General features: G+C 40.5%; 1 protein-coding gene across 6 annotated transcripts in view; it reads right to left on the bottom strand.

The window, feature by feature from the left end:
- The window catches only part of snx13 (sorting nexin 13), a 172,340-nt gene that overhangs the window by 94,976 nt on the left and 58,595 nt on the right, over positions 1-18,769 (bottom strand). For all 6 annotated transcript variants that reach the window (XM_080207214.1, XM_080207234.1, XM_080207243.1 and 3 more), the window contains exon 2: positions 5,205-5,317. In XM_080207214.1, coding sequence (XP_080063340.1) covers positions 5,205-5,317 — 113 coding nt within the window. The remainder of the gene's footprint in view (positions 1-5,204; positions 5,318-18,769) is intronic.

Here is an 18,769-nt window from a genome sequence, read left to right as displayed (position 1 = left end):
ACTGGAGTTGAGGGGGTTGAGCTATGAGGAGAGGCTGAATAAACTAGGCTTGTACTCATTAGAGTTCAGAAGAATGAAGGGAGATCTCATTGAGACATATAAGATGATGAATGGGATGGATAGGATAGAGGTGGAGAGACTCTTCCCGCTCAGAAAGGACAGTAGGACTAGGGGGCACAGCCTCAAGATAAAGGGGGGGGGGGGGGGGGGGGGGGGTTTAGAACGGAGTTGAGGAGGAACTTCTTCACTCAAAGCGTGGTGAATCTCTGGAATTCTCTGCCCGTTGAAGTGGTGGAGGCTGCCTCGCTAAATATTTTTAAGACGCGGGTTGATGGGTTTTTGATAAGAGAGGGGATTAAGGGTTATGGGGAGAGGGCGGGAAAGTGGAACTGAGCCACGACAGATCAGCCATGATCTTATTGAATGGCAGGGCAGGCTCGAAGGGCTAGATGGCCTACTCCTGCTCCTATTTCTTATGTTCTTATGTTAATATGCATCACCAGCAATTGGGCATCAAGACCCTCTCAGGTCCCTAATTCGAGCATTTCCACACCCACCCACCTCCCCTCCATCACCACCACCACACACACCACGCTACCCCACCCGCCCCCCAAAACGCACAGACATTTATTATAGTGATTAGACCCCACCTCCTTAGCATTACTAGGTGGGGCACTGCCTGGCCATCCACCCCAACCCCAATCACATCGGAGGCTTCAATGGCCTCCGATCCCCTCTCCGGACTGCACATAGCAACTGGTCACTGCTGTTGGAGACTAGTAGTGATTCATGCTAGTGTGACATCTCGCTGGAGCAGTGGGGAGGGGAGAGCAGCGGGAAGGGGAGAACAGCTGTGCTAAACTCTAAGGAGATGGAAATCCAGGCAATCTGATGCTAATAAGGGCATTAAGTTATTCTCACTATGATTTCTGGCGGCTCATGCAATTTTCCCAACTCTCCACGATGATTGACAAGTACAAGGTGGTAAGATTACACCTAACCTGTATCAAACTGCCAAAGAAAACTAGTTAAGCCAGCAAGTTCTAATTTGATTAGTTACGGGAAAATAGCCACTTGGGTATTTACATTTTAACATATTGCAAATTTTTTACTGTGAGGAGCTGACAAAATTTAAAAATGTTTTTTCTGCTTATTCTTTTTCACAGATTTGGACATTAAAATTGAGTAAAATCCTTTCTGCCTTTTGCTCTTAAATAAGAGACTCTTAAATAAGGGGTTTCCAGTAAATGTGCAACATAGATCCATGGACTTTTGACAGAGCAAATTAAACAATTGAGAATTTATAGACCTAGAGATCAAATATCACAATCTGCAACATGAAAGCTAAAAATAGACTCTGTCCACTTTAAAAACAGAAAAGCATAATATTATTTAAATAAAGAGACAGGGAGATCTGATGTCCTGGTAAATGAGACAAAGTTTACCATGCAAATGTAGCAACTAATTAGGACGACAAAGAAATGTTGACCTTTTTTGCATGGGATATAGAGTATAAATGTGGGAATATCTTGGTAAAACTATGCAGAGCATGAATGCAACCACACCCAGAGTCCTGTGCACAGTTTGATCTCCTTAAGAAAGTATTACTTGTCTTGGAAGCAGTTCGGAGAAGAATCATGAAGTTAATTCCTGGGATGGCAGGGGTTGTCCTAAAGAGGGAAGGTTAAACTGGTTGGGCCTATACTCAATGGAGTTAGGAAGAATGAGGGGTAATCTTATCTAAATATGCAAGATTGAGGGACATGGTTCAGAATACACAGGGTCAGTGAGCAAATTTACCCACAAAGGCTCCCAAAAAATGTATTTAAATCCACAATGGAGGCAACAAATAGGAGAAAAGCTGTTCCTGTACAGTGACAGAATTTGTAAAAAGCTGGTCCTTCACCCAGGCTATTTATTTCCCATGCTTGCTGCAAATAGGTTCAACTGCAAGTCACTACTGAGCCTATTCATAGCAAGCATAGGAGAGAAGTAGGTTGTGATTAGAGGAGCAGCATGAAAATGAATATATTGCATGAGCTTGAGCATCAGAGAGGCCGAGGTGGTGGGAGACACTGCAGTTGTCTGTGAGGGCGAAGGCTCTTATTCCATGTAACATTTTAGTAATTCTCTTCTGCACCTTCGCTATAGCATTAGCATCCTTCCTGAAGTGTGATGTTCAGAATTGAACATGATATGCTAATTGAGGCCTAGTTGTATTTTATAAAAGATTTTGCTTAACTTTATTGCTTTTTTACACTCTGCTTCTATTAACAAAACCAATGATTCCAGTTTTTTATAACAAAATAGCCTTCTAGCTTGTCTTGAACGTAAAAAGCTTTATTCCCTATGTCATCACATGTGGTCTTGCTCATCCTATTATGTCAATCACAGATTAGGCCATCCCTGATTACTTCCTTTTATCGCTCTGCTCCCTCATTGCTCTTCCATGTCAGAACATTGCCTCCTTCTGTATGTGATCCTAAGGGTGTAAAATATGTCGTCCAACGAATTGACAACTGCATTTTCAAAGTTGCCTTTTGCCCTCAGTTCACCTCAATATTTCTGTAGCTGCAGATTTGCTCAACTGTACGCTCACATCCATTTCAACCATGGCCCCCAGTAAAACTATTACTCTCTCTTTCCACTTGGCTATTCCCTCGGGTATAGTCCTTATATCTGCTCACTTGAGTCCAAGGACTGTAGACTTTAGAAGCTATGACGAACAATTGGTTGAGCCATCCTCCACCACCAGATCTGACTGGACCTGCCAAAATAGCTCAGCATTGCAAGATATTTACAGGTAAATTTTTCTCTCCTCTTAACCAACCCCCACTTTTCACCTCTTGATGTTAAGTGCATGGCGCTCATGGGCTTGTCATTAAGATTGAGACCATCCCATCTGCTGCATTCATTCCAGCAACACACTGGGTCAGCTTCAGTCCACCCTCACTGTGAATTTAAAGTTTCTCTCTTTCCCATGTGCCCTCTTCAGGCTCATCATGCCCACCTCCTGCTCCCTCAACTCCCACTCCAGAACCTTGTTAACTGATATTGTTCCCAACTCTCTCCCAAATCTGCCATCATCTAATCATCTCCTCAAAAAAAAACTTGACACCATTGTCCTTGCCATCTACTACCCTCTCTCCAAAGTCTTTAAATATGTTGTTGCCTTCAGAATTTCTCCTCTGGCATGGTCACCGCTGGTGTTCTCCACGGATCAATCCTTGGCTCCTCTCATCTATCATCTACATACTTCTCCTTGAGATCATCATCTGAAAATACACAATTAGTTTTCATATATACAGTGATAACACCCAACTCTACCTAAAAATCAACGTGCCTGACTCCTCCATAGTTGCAGAACTATCAAACCACTTATCTGACATCCAGTACTGGATGAGCAGGCATTTCTTCCCAACTGAATGTTGGGAAGATTTAATTGTTTTTCAGCCCCACTCTAAATTCTGTTCCCTCGTTACCAATTTCATCCTTCTCTGTGGTAACAATCTAAGACTAAACCAGTCTATTTGCAACTTTGTTGTCATATTTGATCCTAAGATGAGCTTTTGATTTCACTAAGACTGTCTATTTCCATCTCCAGCTCATCTACTGCTAAAACTGTCATTAGTGCCTTTGTTACATCTAGACCTGACCATTTAAATATACTCTTGGCTGGTCTTCGACATTCTGCCTTGCGTCAGCTTGGGGTTATTTAACGTTTGAGTTCAGACATGCATCTGCCTGTCTGTTCTTGACTATTTGTAACAAATAAATATTTGGCATCCAAACAAAAAAACACCATTTGCAACAGCACATTAAAGGCATTATATTCTGTGGATATGGATGCAATCGTAACGAACAGTCCTAATTTCTCTTTGAAACAGTCACTCTGTCAAGAGTCAATGAATCACATTGATGTCACATAGACCAGACTGGGTAGATTTCTTTTCCTTAAAGGAGAAAGGACACATTAGATTCTTTTTTTAAACAACAATCTGACAACTTCATGATAAATGGCGGATGGGACAAGAAGTGACTTTTTAAAAGAAATTGGTAACCGTGGTTTGAAAATAAATGACATCACAGGTGAGGGCAGAAGAAAGGTGTTTGAAGAAACAGTTAGTCATGGAGAAACAAAATATGTTGTAGATTGTCCATGCCCTCTGTTCTAGAGGAACAGGACAATTTGGCTGAGAAGCTAAAGTTAGTACATTGTACTAAATAATGATCATGAATAACAAAGTTAAATGTGCATCAGGTACACGCAAGTCTGTAGTCTTCAAAATCAACTGAGTAGAGAGAACTGGAGGAGTAAGTAATGTCAAATAATCTAGTGAGAACAGAAATGTTGAATGTAATAGCAACTCTTGGGAACAGATCATTTTGTGCAGCAGTAGAGAATGAGCTAATAGGATTGAAGCAAGGCAGGTGGATGTAGTTAGTAAATGGGGAAGCAGCCTTGATACCCTGATCAAGCAGACAAAGGTTTAATAGAAAGTTTTTCATATACTATTATTTAACCACAACTAAAATGTTCAAGCAACAATGTGGCCCGTTAAGTGATACTTCCCTCAAAAGAGAAACAAAAACTAAAGACACTGTTACAGATATTTGGTATAGTAGTTGATCTATGCAAATAACTTAAAATCACCTCTATTCTAGCCTAGATAACCTCCCAATTACTGAATCCAACCCAGCTAACCAAATGAAAGCCTCTGTGACACTCAGCAACAATGGTATGGGTGTGAAGAGGAATGAGATTTGGCCATGGTAATGACAAAACTGATAGTCATAATTGCTCTGTTAAGTGATCCACAAGCACATTAAAGGCCACATGGGTTGTACAAACCAGCTATAAATGACAGCTGAAACACAATATTTTAAGTTAATATTGTAATTACTGTAAAATTGATGCAACTGGTATTGTGACTAAATTCAATTTCTGAAAACTTTTACAAACACCTTTATAAAGGCAAAGATTGGCAAAATAGCAAATTTTTTTTATATACAAAACAATTTCTAAACAGGCATCTAGTTCTAATTAAGTTGATTGATACAAGTCTAGAGAGCTTACAATATTTCTATGTTTGATTTCCAAAGCCTCAAAAAGTTAATTTATAGATATTCTACAAACAGCATTTTTTAAATCACTCTATTAGATAGTAAAGGATTATAAGCTGTAACAAAATGGTTATACTCACCCGCCAAGAAAGCACAGGATATAAAACGCAAAGTAAAATATAGCAAAAGGTCCAAAAGTGACTAGAAAAAGAACGACACCAAGGACTCCCCATCCCCATATGGAAACACCAGCCTGAAACAACAAAAAAATTGTAAGCATGTATATGAGCACAAAAGACATGGATTTACTGTCTTTGACAAAAAACAGAAGGAACTTACAGTATAAATAACAAAATATGACCCAACATTTTTATCATGCATGAATGTAAAATCTTTAGATTTAAAAATATAACAAAAAACTTTTTCCCCAATAACCTTTACCACTTTGATAATTGCATGCCATGAGCTATCATGTGACAGTGTGGACTCTTGGGGATAAAAACAATAGATTCCCTTTACTAGCTCATTAACTTTTTAATTACAGCAACGATTGGTGCTCTTGTAACTGTAACTAATCTCCCTTCCCCCAAAGACAAATCATCTGAAAACATGGTCACAATTCAGTGCCTCAATATTTAGGTTTATCGTAAACCAATTTCCACAAGCAGCCTACATTCCACATGAACCGAAACCTTTGGAATAATTGTTCATCCTATGCCAATCATCTACTATTCACGACAAAGATACTTTGCCCTCATACTAGCTTCTCACCATATACTAAAATTACACCTAATCACCTTGTTCAGCTAAAACAACATCTTGGAAATCTTGCAGAATTAGAAACCACAGAAAAAGGATGAAAGATTATCATGCAAGATTAAAGTGCATGGGATTGGAGGAAGTGTATTGAGATAGGTAGAAAACTGATTGGCAGAGAGGAAACAAAGAGTAGGAACTAATAGGTGCTTTTCAAATTGGCAGGCAGGAACTAGTGGGGTGCCACAGGGATCAGTGTTGGGACCCCCGCTATTCACAACATATATTAATGATTTGGATGAGGGAACAAAATGTAACATCTCAAAGTTTGCTGATGATACCAAGTTGGGTGGGAGGGTGAAATGTGACTAGGATGCAGAGATCCTTCAGAATGATCTGGACAGGTTGGGTGAGTGGGCTAATCAATGGCAGATGCAGTATAATTTGGATAAGTGTGAGGTTATTTACTTTGGAGGCAAAAACAATAAGGCAGATTCTTACTGAAGGCTGTAAACTGGGAGAGGGGAGTATGCAGTGGGAACTGGATGTCCTTGTGCACCAGTCATTGAAGGTAAGCATGGAGATGTAGCAGGTGGTAAAAGGTCAAAAGGCATGCTGGCCTTCATCACAAGAAGTTGAATATAGGGATGTGTTGTTACAATCATACAGGGCCTTGGTGAGGCCACACCTAGAGTACAGCGTGCAGTTTTGGTCTCCTTTTCTGAGGAAAGACGTTCTTGCTCTCAAGGGAGTGCAGTGAAGGTTTACTGGGCTATTCTGGGGATGTCGGAAATAATGTATGAAGGGAGATCGATAAGGTCAGGATTGTTTTCGCTGGAATTCAGACGAATGAGGATGGATCTCAGACTTATAAAATTCTAATGGGTCTAGACAGGATAGATGCAGGGAGGATGTTCCCAATGGTGGGAAGTCCAGAACCGGGGTTACAGTCTGAGGATTCAGGGTAGATCATTTGAGGTGGAGGCAAGAAGACATTTTTGCAGCCAAAGAGTGGTGAGCCTGTGAAATTCATTACCACAGGAAGCAGTCAATGCCAAAACACGGAATATATTCAACAGGCAGCTGGATATAGCACTTGTGGCAAATGGGATCAAAGCTTATGGGGAAAAGCAGGACTGGGCCATTGAGTTGGACAATCAGCGATAATTGTAATGAATGGTGGAACAGGCTCAAAAGGGCCAAACAGCCTCCTCCCATCTTTTACATTAACAAATATTTTCCTGTCAGTACTGTCATTTTCAAAGCATAACCCTCACATCCTTGCTGCTGTTCATTAAGATATCAAAAGGGCTAAGCACCAATCACAGCGAAAAATTCTCAGGCAGCAAACCAGAAAGTAAAAAGCTCTGACTATCCTTCATTTTTAATCATTTTACAGAGACAGAAATAAAGATCAGGGTATACACCTAATTAAGGCAAAAGCTGAATTAACAAACATACTTAAAAAAACAAATCAATGAAATATTATGAATGAATATATTTTTTGTCAGGACCAGTTGGGTTGCTCAGCAGTAATTATGCTTCTGAAAAGCCAGTTACGCCCCCACATAACTTTTATCATAAAGGTTTTACAGCAAGACGGTCAGTGTAAGTTCACATCAATTCAAGTGATTTCTAAGATGCTGTCAGCAATTTCTGGATTTCCAAATAGATCTGCACATTGCAGTGGCCAGAAGTTGTTGTCAGAAGGTATCGATAATGCATGCTAACTATCTAGCTGTCATTACAAGAGCAAAATCCTGCCTCTGTGTTTGAAATCTTACAAGAGAGCAAGGCAATGGTTCCTACCTCCCAAGCAGGTCAGATTCTGCCTTTAGATAAAATAAGATTAAAAATAGCAGAATACATTCCTTTCAACAGACCTCTGAGCAGACCTCTCAAAAATCAGTGGGAGATGCTCACAATTCAAGTTAACAAACTTTAAATACTTACATTTTCATCTTGCAGATACTATATGGCTAATACAGTGAATAAAAAGATTTCATTTTGAACTAGGTAGATCACAAATAACTACATTTTTACTGTTTTCAATCCTACCAAGGATGAAAGCAACTCCCTGTTTGAAAATGACAAACAAGATACTAACGTAAAGGGATTCGTGGTTTGAGGCTTCACGCCAGGTAAAACTGAACAACTTGCATTTCCCAGGCCACATTCATAACCAACAGGACTCTATTTTAGATTCACAATGTAATTGGTAATGGGCTGCCATGTTCCCAGCATTACAACTGTGACTACACTTCAAAAGTACTGAATTGGCTTTAAAGGACCTTTGGAGACATACACTTTTGAGAAACTACATTGCAGCCAACTAAGTCAGGGACACAACACCTGTGGTGCAAAAATCACAGCGATTGCAAGATTACAGTTGTAAAGTCAGCAAAAGATTTTGCCAACATTCCCCTATGACACAAGCAGCAACTGGTGACATCTGCATACGTGCAGTTAAATGCAGAAATCCAGAAGCTGCAGTCACTGATTCTCCGTTTCTCCACAGAATACACCATTTTCTGCAAGGGCTCAAGAAACCACTGAACCGATGAGAACGTGCCCTTTTAGCCCTATTATTTCTGTTGAAACCCACAATTTATGTTAGGCCCTGTTGCAGAAATGTAACTTCTTTTAAATTGCATACAACTTTATAACCTCTGCTGAAAAACCCGGCCACAAAAATCAAATTTTACAAATGTGCTGTGCTAGACTTCGTATTATGATCATTCTTTTATTAAAATGATACATTTAAAATGTGATATTTCAGCTTCTAATGCATCTGCCCAATATTTAAACTGCATACAAAGGGAGAAAATCATTGTGTTTACTAACATGTTTATGGGTCTGAGAGGGCGTTTGTAATTTGTCTGATGTTATTGGGCAATTATTGCCCATTTAAAGTCTTCAATTGACCTCCAATATCATAATGCACTGGACAATGAAAGGTGGACGAAAAAGGAGGAAGATTGGTAAAAGGCCCAGATGGAAGAAGGGTACATCCAGGTGTGTGCGTGCGCTCTGTGCTCATGGTGATGGGCGTGCTGCCCCAAGTCTGGGCCCCCATTTCTTTTTTGCTTCCATGCCTGGTATCCCAACCCCTTGTTCCCTCTCTGCAAAATCAGAAGTACAGAATCATGCCATGTAGGAGAGGCCCTTCGACCTACTGAGTCTGCACCAACACACAAGAAACACCTGAACTTCCACCTAATCCCATCTACCAACACTTGGCCCATAGCTTTGAATGTTATGACATACCAAGCGTTCATCCAAGTTGTTTTCAAAGAATGTGAGGCAACCTACCTCAACCACCCTCCCAGGCAGCACATTCCAGGCCGTCACCACCCTTTCGTTTTTCCCTCATATCCCCCAATAACTGAGGATTTACTTGTCCTTGACATCCATGATACTCAGATTGCTTGCAATTCCAGCAGCACCCACTACTGAGTTCTGGCACTGCTGGAACCACAAAATAATCAGATTAACTGGCCATTCTCAAGAGCAGCACTTCCTTTCATTGAGTTCAATTCTCAGACTTCTAAGGTCACCTACATGTGACTGCCGCATGTGGTATTTTAAAGTTGATCGCTTTCCCACCCATTTTTGCTCTGGAGGAAGAAACAGATGGGAACAGTGCACTTTTACACTTTCTTCCACCCCAGCCCCAGAAAACCCAGCACTGTATCTTTTTGGCCAATTCTCATTAGGTTCAGTGGCAACTGCTGTCACTTCAGCACAGACTGCAAAATGCATAATATTCAAAATTACAGAATATATTATGTTCGTGATGACCATCTTCTGGAGGGAGGGGTGGGGGGTGGAAGGTGATGATTGGTTGACCTCAGCTATTCAGAATGATGGGGACTGTAAAATAAATAATAGAGAACAAGTTTTAAATGATGTGCTTGAAATGGCCCTATAGCAGTCACAACAAACATATTGCCATCAGTTCAGAACCCCTGGGAGTGCCAACGCCAATACTTGGAGTTGAAGTAAACCAGACCACAAGTGGTTAGGAAGTAGGCGGGAGCAGCAGACGAAAATATTCTTGGGTATATACAGTGCTGCTTTATTTCTCTGAAAAATCAAGCCCTTATTGGATAAGCATATTGTATTTTTATTACAAGAATAGTAGAAAGGAGAATTTTAGGGAAAAAGCAACAGGCAGTGATCAGCCAGTTTTTTTTATATTTGTTCATGGGATGTGGGTGTCACTGGCTGGGCCAGCATTTATTGCCCATCACTAATTGCCCTTGTTCAGAGGGCATTTGAAAGTCAACCACAATGCTATTAGTGTCTGGACTCTTAAGTAAAGGCAGAAAATTTCCTTCTCACAAGGACACAGTAGTGAACTAGGTGGGTTTCAATAACAGTTGGCAATGGTTTCATGGTATCATTAAACTTTTTAATCCCAGTTTTTTATGGAATTCAAATTTCACCATCCACTGAGGTGGAATTCCGACCAATGTTCGCCCCCGGACCATTACTCTGAGTCTCTAGAATACCAGTTCAGTGACTGTACCACTACATTACCACTTTCCCTTAAGGGGGTGAGGAATGAAAATCAGGATCATAAATCTTAGCAGAGAAAGACTGATTCAGCCCATCATTCCTGTGCCAATACTGGTTTTCAGCCTCAAGTTACCTAATTTTCTGTTTCTCTCTCTCTCTCTCCCTCTCCCTCCCCCCAAGAAAGACAGACAGGCTTGCATTTATACTGCGCCATACATGGCCAGACACCCTCAAGTACTTTTGTAGTCACTTAAAATGTAGCAAACCTAGGAAATGTGGCTGCCAACTTGTGCACAGTGAACTCTGAAAAACAGGATAGTGCTAACCACCAGATAGGTTTCATTGATGTTAACTGAAGAACCTTGATTTAACAGCTCATCTGACAGACGGCACCTCTAACAATGTACACTCACTCAGTGTCAATCTTGAATTTTGTGCTCAAACCCTAGAATGGAACTTGAATCCACAACCTTCTGATTCAGAAGCTAACATAGTGTCAACTGAGCCACAACTCAAAGATCAAGCCATCAAACATGCCCTCTTTAATGCAGATTTATTCAAACGTAACAACTAGTGCAACTGTTATTCTAAAATCCATTCACATGAAAATAATTGAAAACCTCCACTTTGCTTTCAGTAAGTGTAATGCCCATGGTTATTGCTTTATAAAGTCTCACAACACCAGGTTAAAGTCCAAAGTCCAACAGGTTTATTTGATAGTAAACTCACAAGCTTTCCGGGTTTGCCCCTTCGTCAGGTGAATGGAGAATTCTGGCCTCAGACAGAGCATATAACAGCACACACAGTTTACTGATCAGTCTGTAAACTGTGTGTGCTGTTATATGCTCTGTCTGAGGCCAGAACTCTCCATTCACCTGACGAAGGGGCAAACCCTGAAAGCTTGTGAGTTTACTATCAAATAAACCCGCTGAACTTTAACCTGGTGTTGCGAGACTTCTTACTGTGTTTACCCCACTCCAATGCCGGCATCTCCACATTATTGCTTTATAAGCCAATGAAAAACTAAAAGCTTTTAAAATTCTGGCTGTTTGTATGTGATTTCTCTGCTCTACAATCAAACTAATTTTCCCAAAACATAAAAAAAAACTACAAATGCTTGAAGGCAGATACATGGGATAAAAAAAAAAATGCTATAAATACTCAGATCAGGCAACACGGGCACAGAAAGGAAGGCGAGGTTCACCTTATCTCCTGGCCATAGTATTGCCACTAGTTTTTTTTTCCCCAAAAAATTATTTCTATCTGAGAAGGAACTGAAAGCCTTGCTCTTTTCCCTTGTTATCTGCAATTTTGCACATTTTGAAAGAGGAAGAGATTCTTCAATATGTGAAGAACTTGAATAGCCAGCAAGCTTTTCACAGCTATGAACAAGATTTATTCATGCGTGCACCGTGAATATCTAACACTGTTATTTACTCATCACTCATGCACGCACACAAAACAAAATGCAATTATAGAGTCACTTTTCTAAGTCATCAACAAAATAATGGTTTGTAATTCTTATGATTGTTTCATTTGTGGAAAAAGCACACACTGCAGTCCCAAAGAAGGTGTTTTCACTCCTGAAGGATAGTCTGATGCATCCAACAGAATCATAGAGTCATACAGTGCAGACACGGCCCTTCAGCCCATCGAGTCTACATTAATAAGCAAGAAACACCTGAACCCCTACCTAATCCCATCTACCAGCACCTGACCCATTGCTTTGAATGTTATGGCATGCCAAGTGCTCATGCAGATACTTTTTAAAGGATGTGAGGCAACCACCCTCCCAGGCAGCACATTTCAGCTGTCATCACCTTCTGGGTAAAAACGTTTTTCCTCACATTCTTCCCCCCCCAACCCCCCAAACCTTCTGACCCTCGCCTTGAGCTAATATCCTCTTGTAACTGACTCTTCAACAAAGGGTAACAGCTGGTCCTTATCCACTCTGTCCATGACCCTCATAATCAGGTCACCCCTCACTCTTCTCTGCTGCAACAAAAATAATCCAAGCCTACCCAACCTGTCTTCACAACTAAAACGTTCCGTCCCAGGCAGCATCCTGGTGAATCTTCTCTGTACTGCAGCTGTTCCAGTACAGTCACACCCTTCCTATAATGTGGCAACCAGAACTGTACATACTCTGTGACCTCACTAAAGCTCCATAAAACTCCAACGTGGCTTCCCTGCTTTTGTAATCTATAACCCGATTGATAAAGGCAAGCATCCCATATGCCTTTTGCACCACCCGCCTAACATACCCTTCCATCTTCAAAGATTTGTGGACAAACACGCCAAGGTCCCCTTGTTCCACAGAACTTCCTAGTGTTATGCTGTTCATTGAATACTTGTCAAATTATCCTTCCAAAGTGCATCACCTCCCACTTTTCAGGACTAAATTCCATCCGTCACTTACCTGCCCATTTGACCATTCTGTCTATTACCTCCTGTAACAAAAGACATTCAGCCTCACTGTTAATCACCTGATCAATCTTTGCATCATCCACAAACTTACTAATCGTACCACTCACGTAGTCATCTGCGTCATTTATATAATAGAGGACCCAACACAGATCCCTATAGTACACCACTGGACACCGGCTTCCAGTTAACTAAAGCAGCCTTAATCTCCCTCTTCCTGGACACCCTTGTGATATATCGAAAGTACTGAAGGATTCCCTTGAAGTGATGGATTTTCAGCAGGTCCCAAAGTTAGTTGGTTGTAGTCTTGTTACCACAAGTTTAACTTTCTTTACTGCTGGACTTGAAACGGAACAATATTGATAACCTTATGATGGAGCAGTCTCTAGGTCTTATGCTGCTGCATATGTCTCCACAGTTGTTCTGTGACCTGCAGACAGCACAAGGCATTTTCAACATGGCGACCAATATGGTGGGCCTACCATTTGATCCTTAACAGCTACCTTCCAACTTTTGAGGTAATTAAATTAAATAAACCGAGGGGCAAAATAAAAGAGGCAGCCCTTAAAGGGGAACCTTCTGAAACAAAAATCACACATTAAACTTAAAACATTAAACCAAGCAACTACCTGACAAACATGGTGTTGGGCTGAAGCTAATTAGTCACAACCTGGGTTTTTGGCTGCAGACATTCACTCAGAGTCTGAGACAATCACAGTTTTTTCATTCTGAGAAGGTACATTTAAGTCAGAAAATTTCTTCTGGGTGGCATCAGGATATGGGGCATTGACACTTCTTAGCTTGGAATATGTCTGTTTGTTCCTCCGAGACCGTGTTGCAGTTTGAAACCACAGAAAGTCAGGTGACTCTCAGCAGCCATCGTTTGCAGTTTTTTAATGTCCATTTTAAAAATGAATAGTTCCAGAAGATTCCAAATAGATTTTAATTCATGCTTACAAAGTTGTGGATAAAACATAGCTTTACTGGGTGGGACATTGGTTTGATCCCATTTACCAACTTATAAGGCAAATATAACTCAAAAGTATTTGAGTTCAGAACCTGCGATCAACTCCTAATGAGTGTTTGGCCTTAAATATATAATTATTAACTCAACAGTGGTGGTGAGAGGGGTCCATTTATATGCCAAGCATTGGTCTAAACATGTTTTTGGGTGTCAAAAAATGGAATCGTCTTGCACGTCAGTTTGACTTATATGCCATGATTTTTGGTAACTTCATCAACACTGCTATACTGTGTCACCTCAATCAGGATATTTCCTGTTGTTGTTGAAAACCAAGAAAGCTGAAGCACAATTGACCTTGTTGATTTCTATTGTGCTATTGTGTGTTAAAATATGGAGTACTGCATGTCACTTGATACTGGAATACAAATTTTCACAGTACATACATGATGGATTTAACAATCCACATTTTTCAATTGAAAGGGGAAATGTAAAAAATACATCTGTACAGAACAAGAATGATAGTAACTAATAATTTATTTAATGAGGGCCAAAATTCAGGAAATCATTTAAAAGATACATTTTTAAAAGTCTGTCATTTTTAATGCTTGTTGCTCGAGTTATTTGCTCGACAGGTCACATTTTATGAGGAACACTTACTTAATTTTCTTTTCTCCAAGCATCATTGCAACATACAATTTTGTCACCTTTGCTACCAGGTGTTAAAATCCATATGTTCAAGTGAATGAGAATAAAACATTTTCAAATGAATATAATATATAACAGTTGCAGTAAGAGTTTTACCACTTAATTTCTCACAATGAATTCCCCAAAATAACACTTTTCAAAAGAATAATGCTTTTCAAAAAAATGACGCTTTTCAAGACTAAGTATTTTATCTCGAACATGGAAGACTGGGATAGTTTGGAGGATTTGGTTTATCTGCTGGAAATTCATCTGAAAAAGTTAAGTTTTAACAACGGTGAACTGAAATTGCTGACATTCAAAAACAGGAGATTAATAACTAGGTACTCAATTATTTAAGACCAAAATACATTTGGGATGACAAAGCAGTCGGCACATTGCAAAGCTGGAAAAATACTTCAGGACAAAGACCATTATGCCACAGCAGTGCTCTTATTCTACAAGCATGGGCAGGAATTCATCATATCACAACCAAAAAGTACCAATAAATGGCTGAAGTTACAATCAGTTTCAGGACAAGTAACCTTTGTCAAAAGTAGACAAAGTTTGAAATCCAAATTACTTGGAGGATCAAGCCACAGAACTCAATTTTTTTTTAATTGCATTTCACTAAAGTCTGAAAAATAAAACAATTTACAAACATTCAAAATTAACATAGGGTACATATGAATTGGTGGGCAAACTGTAGTTAAACACACCAAACTACTATTAAATGGTGCATGCGACAAAGGTAAGATCCTATGAACTTCTGAGCATTTAATCTGATGCAAATGTCCACTGAGCTCCGTGATCTTGTTAAAACTCTACTTCCCTCACGAGAGATTTCAACACCTTACTTTCAACGATCTAACAGGAGTTCCTCGAAAACCTTTTTAAACTTTGTCTCAATAACTGCTCAGCTCCAGATGGTTCAAAACTCTGAGGCTGTATTTCACTGGACCCAAAGCTGCACTCCAGCAGTTAGTTACTGGCACAATTTAAGCTCTTCAGTGGACAGGTAGTTTGACTGGGTTGGTGTTATCGCTGATTCTTTTCCTGCATTCTCACCAGTACAGCTTTAGAAAATTCTTTACTTGCCTTCTGTTTGAGTGCTTAAGAAGCACTTGCCCTCAAGTCAGTTTCCTTACACCGGTGCTTCTTAATTTTTAAAGGGCTAACTTCAAAGTGATGTACACCTGCCTTCCATTTCTCTATGATTCTGGGCTATTACATACTGGAAGCAAATTAAATTTTGTAGATTTGACCAACTGACTCAAATACACACCAGTCATTTTTAGTTTCAACATCATGAATTTTAATTTTCCAAATTTCTTCCAAAAAATGTCTAACATTGGAATAACTGAAGAAAAAAATTGAATTATCACTTTAAAAATTGAGCAAAAATATTCACTTTGTACACTCGATAATCTCGAGGAATAAAAATGCTCCTTTTTTTTAAACCTAGAACCCAGAGTACAATTGAATAAGGAAAAAGATTATTATTTGTTCTGCACATTGGCATAGCTCAATATCTCCCACTGCCTCCTCCATCCTCTGTAACCTCATTCAATTTCATCCTGATTATGCTAGTTGTGTCTTAAGCAGCTTGGGAAGTTTCAAAAGCCAAAATACCTAACAAAGCTACAGGTAAATTAAAACAATCCAAATGTGAGCAAAGTATCAAAAGTTTACATATCCATTGATACAATTTGCTGAAATGCTGGTAACTTTATCCCTACACGTTGGAGAAAATAGAGTACATGTCAAATTGAGAATGGAAGTGAATAGATGAACAATCTAATCCCATCAAAACTGGACAACTAGACACTGTATAAATATCCTGAAAATGGAGTTTGAAACAAGGAAGTTCAACATGTATAACCCCCAGCCTGCTCTACAACTTCAAACAATCCATTAATAGCTCCTGTTTACAGAGAAAAAGCACTGCTGAAGCAGCTGATAAACTGAAAGAACAGACTGCTGGCAATTCTCGCAGGAATGCAACCGGAATAATTTCTTTCTACCCATACTGACCTCACTCCAATTGTATTACTCTTCCCTTTAGTCTGCTTCAGGATTCCACATCAAGTATAGATAATTTGGTGGGGTTTTTCTATATAATGAATACTGACAAGAAATTCAAACCAGCAGCCTCATACTTGAGCATAACCCACCAGACATCAACAAACGCAGTTCTATCAAGGGTTACCGGGCAGTGAGTAAAAAGACTTGCTTACTTATAATCCAAGTAATTCTGATTGCCCTTTGCTCACACTCATATCCTATTGGTTTGTTCCTTTCTCTTTTAAAGAGATTAATAGTTTCTCTGTACCACATTTTCTGGTGATAAGAACATAAGAAATAGGAGCAGGAGTAGGCTATCTAGCCCTTTGAGCCTGCCCCGCCATTCAATAAGATCATGGCTGATCTGAAGTGGCTCAGTTCCACTTTCCCGCTTTCTCCCCATAACCCTTAATTCCCTTATCTGTCAAAAACCTATCTACTTGTGTCTTAAATATATTTAGCGAGGTAGCCTCCACCACTTCAACGGGCAGAGAATGCCAGAGATTCACCACTTTGAGTGAAGAAGTTCCTCCTCAACTCCGATCTAAACTGACCCCCCCCTCATCTTGTGGCTGTGCTCTCTAGTCCTGTTGTCCTTTGAGCGGGAAGAATCTCTCTACCTCTACCCTATCCAACCCTTTCATTATCTTATACGTCTCTATAAGATCCCCCCTCATCCTTCTAAACTCCAACGAGTACAGACCCAGTCTATTTAGTCTCTCTTCATAGTCTAACCCCCTCATCTCCGGTATCAGCCTAGTGAACCTCCTCTGCACTCCCTCCAAGGCCAAAATATCCTTGCGCAAGTGCGGCGACCAAAACTGCACACAGTACTCCAGCTGCGGCCTCACCAGTGCCCTGTACAGTTGCAGCAAGACCTCCCTGCTTTGATATTCTATCCCCCTCGCTATAAAGGCCAGCATCCCATTCGCCTTCTTGATCACCTGCTGCACCTGCAGACTGGGTTTTTGCGACTCGTGCACAAGGACCCCCAGGTCCCTCTGCACCGTAGCATGCTGCAGCTTTTCGCCCTTTAAATAGTAATCCCTCCTACTATTATTTCTGCCAAAGTGGATAACCTCACCACTTGCTAAGTACTCCATCTGCCAGGTCCTCGCCCACTTGCTCAGCCTATCCAGATCCCTCTGCAGACTTTCCACACCCACCGCACAATTTACTTTTCCACTTATCTTTGTGTCATCAGCAAATTTCGTCACCCTACACTCAGCCCCCTCCTCCAGATCATCTATATAAATGGTAAATAGCTGAGGCCCCAGCACCGATCCCTGCGGCACCCCACTAGTCACCAACCGCCAATCAGAATAGCACCCATTGATACCAACTCTCTGCCTCCTATTAGACAACCAATCCTCTATCCATGCTAACACCCTACCCCCAACTCCATGCCCCCTAACCTTCCGAAGCAACCTTTTGTACGGCACCTTATCAAACGCCTTTTGAAAATCGAGAAACACCACATCCACCGGTTCCCCTCTGTCTACCACACTAGTCACATACTCATAGAATTCCAATAAATTCGTCAAACATGACTTCCCCTTAACAAATCCGTGCTGCGTCTGCTCTATCAAACCATTCCTTTCCAGGTGCCTCACTATTTGTTCTTTGATGACGGATTCAAGCATTTTTCCAACAACAGATGTTAAACTAACTGGCCTGTAATTCCCTGCCTTTTGCCTACTACCTTTTTTAAACAGCGGCGTAACATTAGCCGTTTTCCAATCTTCCGGCACTTCCCCGGAATCCAGCGAATTTTGGCAAATAATCACTAAGGCATCCACTATCACCTCTGCCATTTCCTTCAGAACCCTGGGATGCATTCTATCCGGTCCCAGGGACTTGTCCACCATCAATCCCATTAGTTTATCAAGCACTACCTCTCTAGTGACAGTAATCGCATTCAGGTCCTCAACTCCTACCATCCTTTTATCTTCAATATCCGGCAAACTATTTGCATCCTCCTCCTTGAAGACCGAGGCAAAAAACTTATTTAAGGCCTCCGCCACATCCTCACCTCCCACCACTAAATCCCCCCTCTCATCCTCTAAGGGTCCAACATTCACTCTAGCCAGCCTCCTCCTCTCTATATATTTGTAAAAACTCTTACTGTGCTTTTTTTATATTTAGTGCTAGTTTAGCTTCATAGTCTATCCTTCCTTTCTTCATCAACTTCTTAGTCATTCTTTGTTGATTTTTAAACCTCTCCCAATCTTCTACTCGCCCACTACTTTTAGCCACTCTAAACACATCAGCTTTTAATTTAATACTCTCCTTTAT

The sequence above is a fragment of the Carcharhinus amblyrhynchos genome, chromosome 2 (assembly GCF_965287045.1).
Source record: "Carcharhinus amblyrhynchos chromosome 2, sCarAmb.v2.hapA, whole genome shotgun sequence".
NCBI lineage: Eukaryota > Metazoa > Chordata > Chondrichthyes > Carcharhiniformes > Carcharhinidae > Carcharhinus > Carcharhinus amblyrhynchos.
The sequence above is the reverse complement of the archived record's forward strand: the minus strand, read 5'-3'. Positions and strand labels throughout refer to the sequence as shown.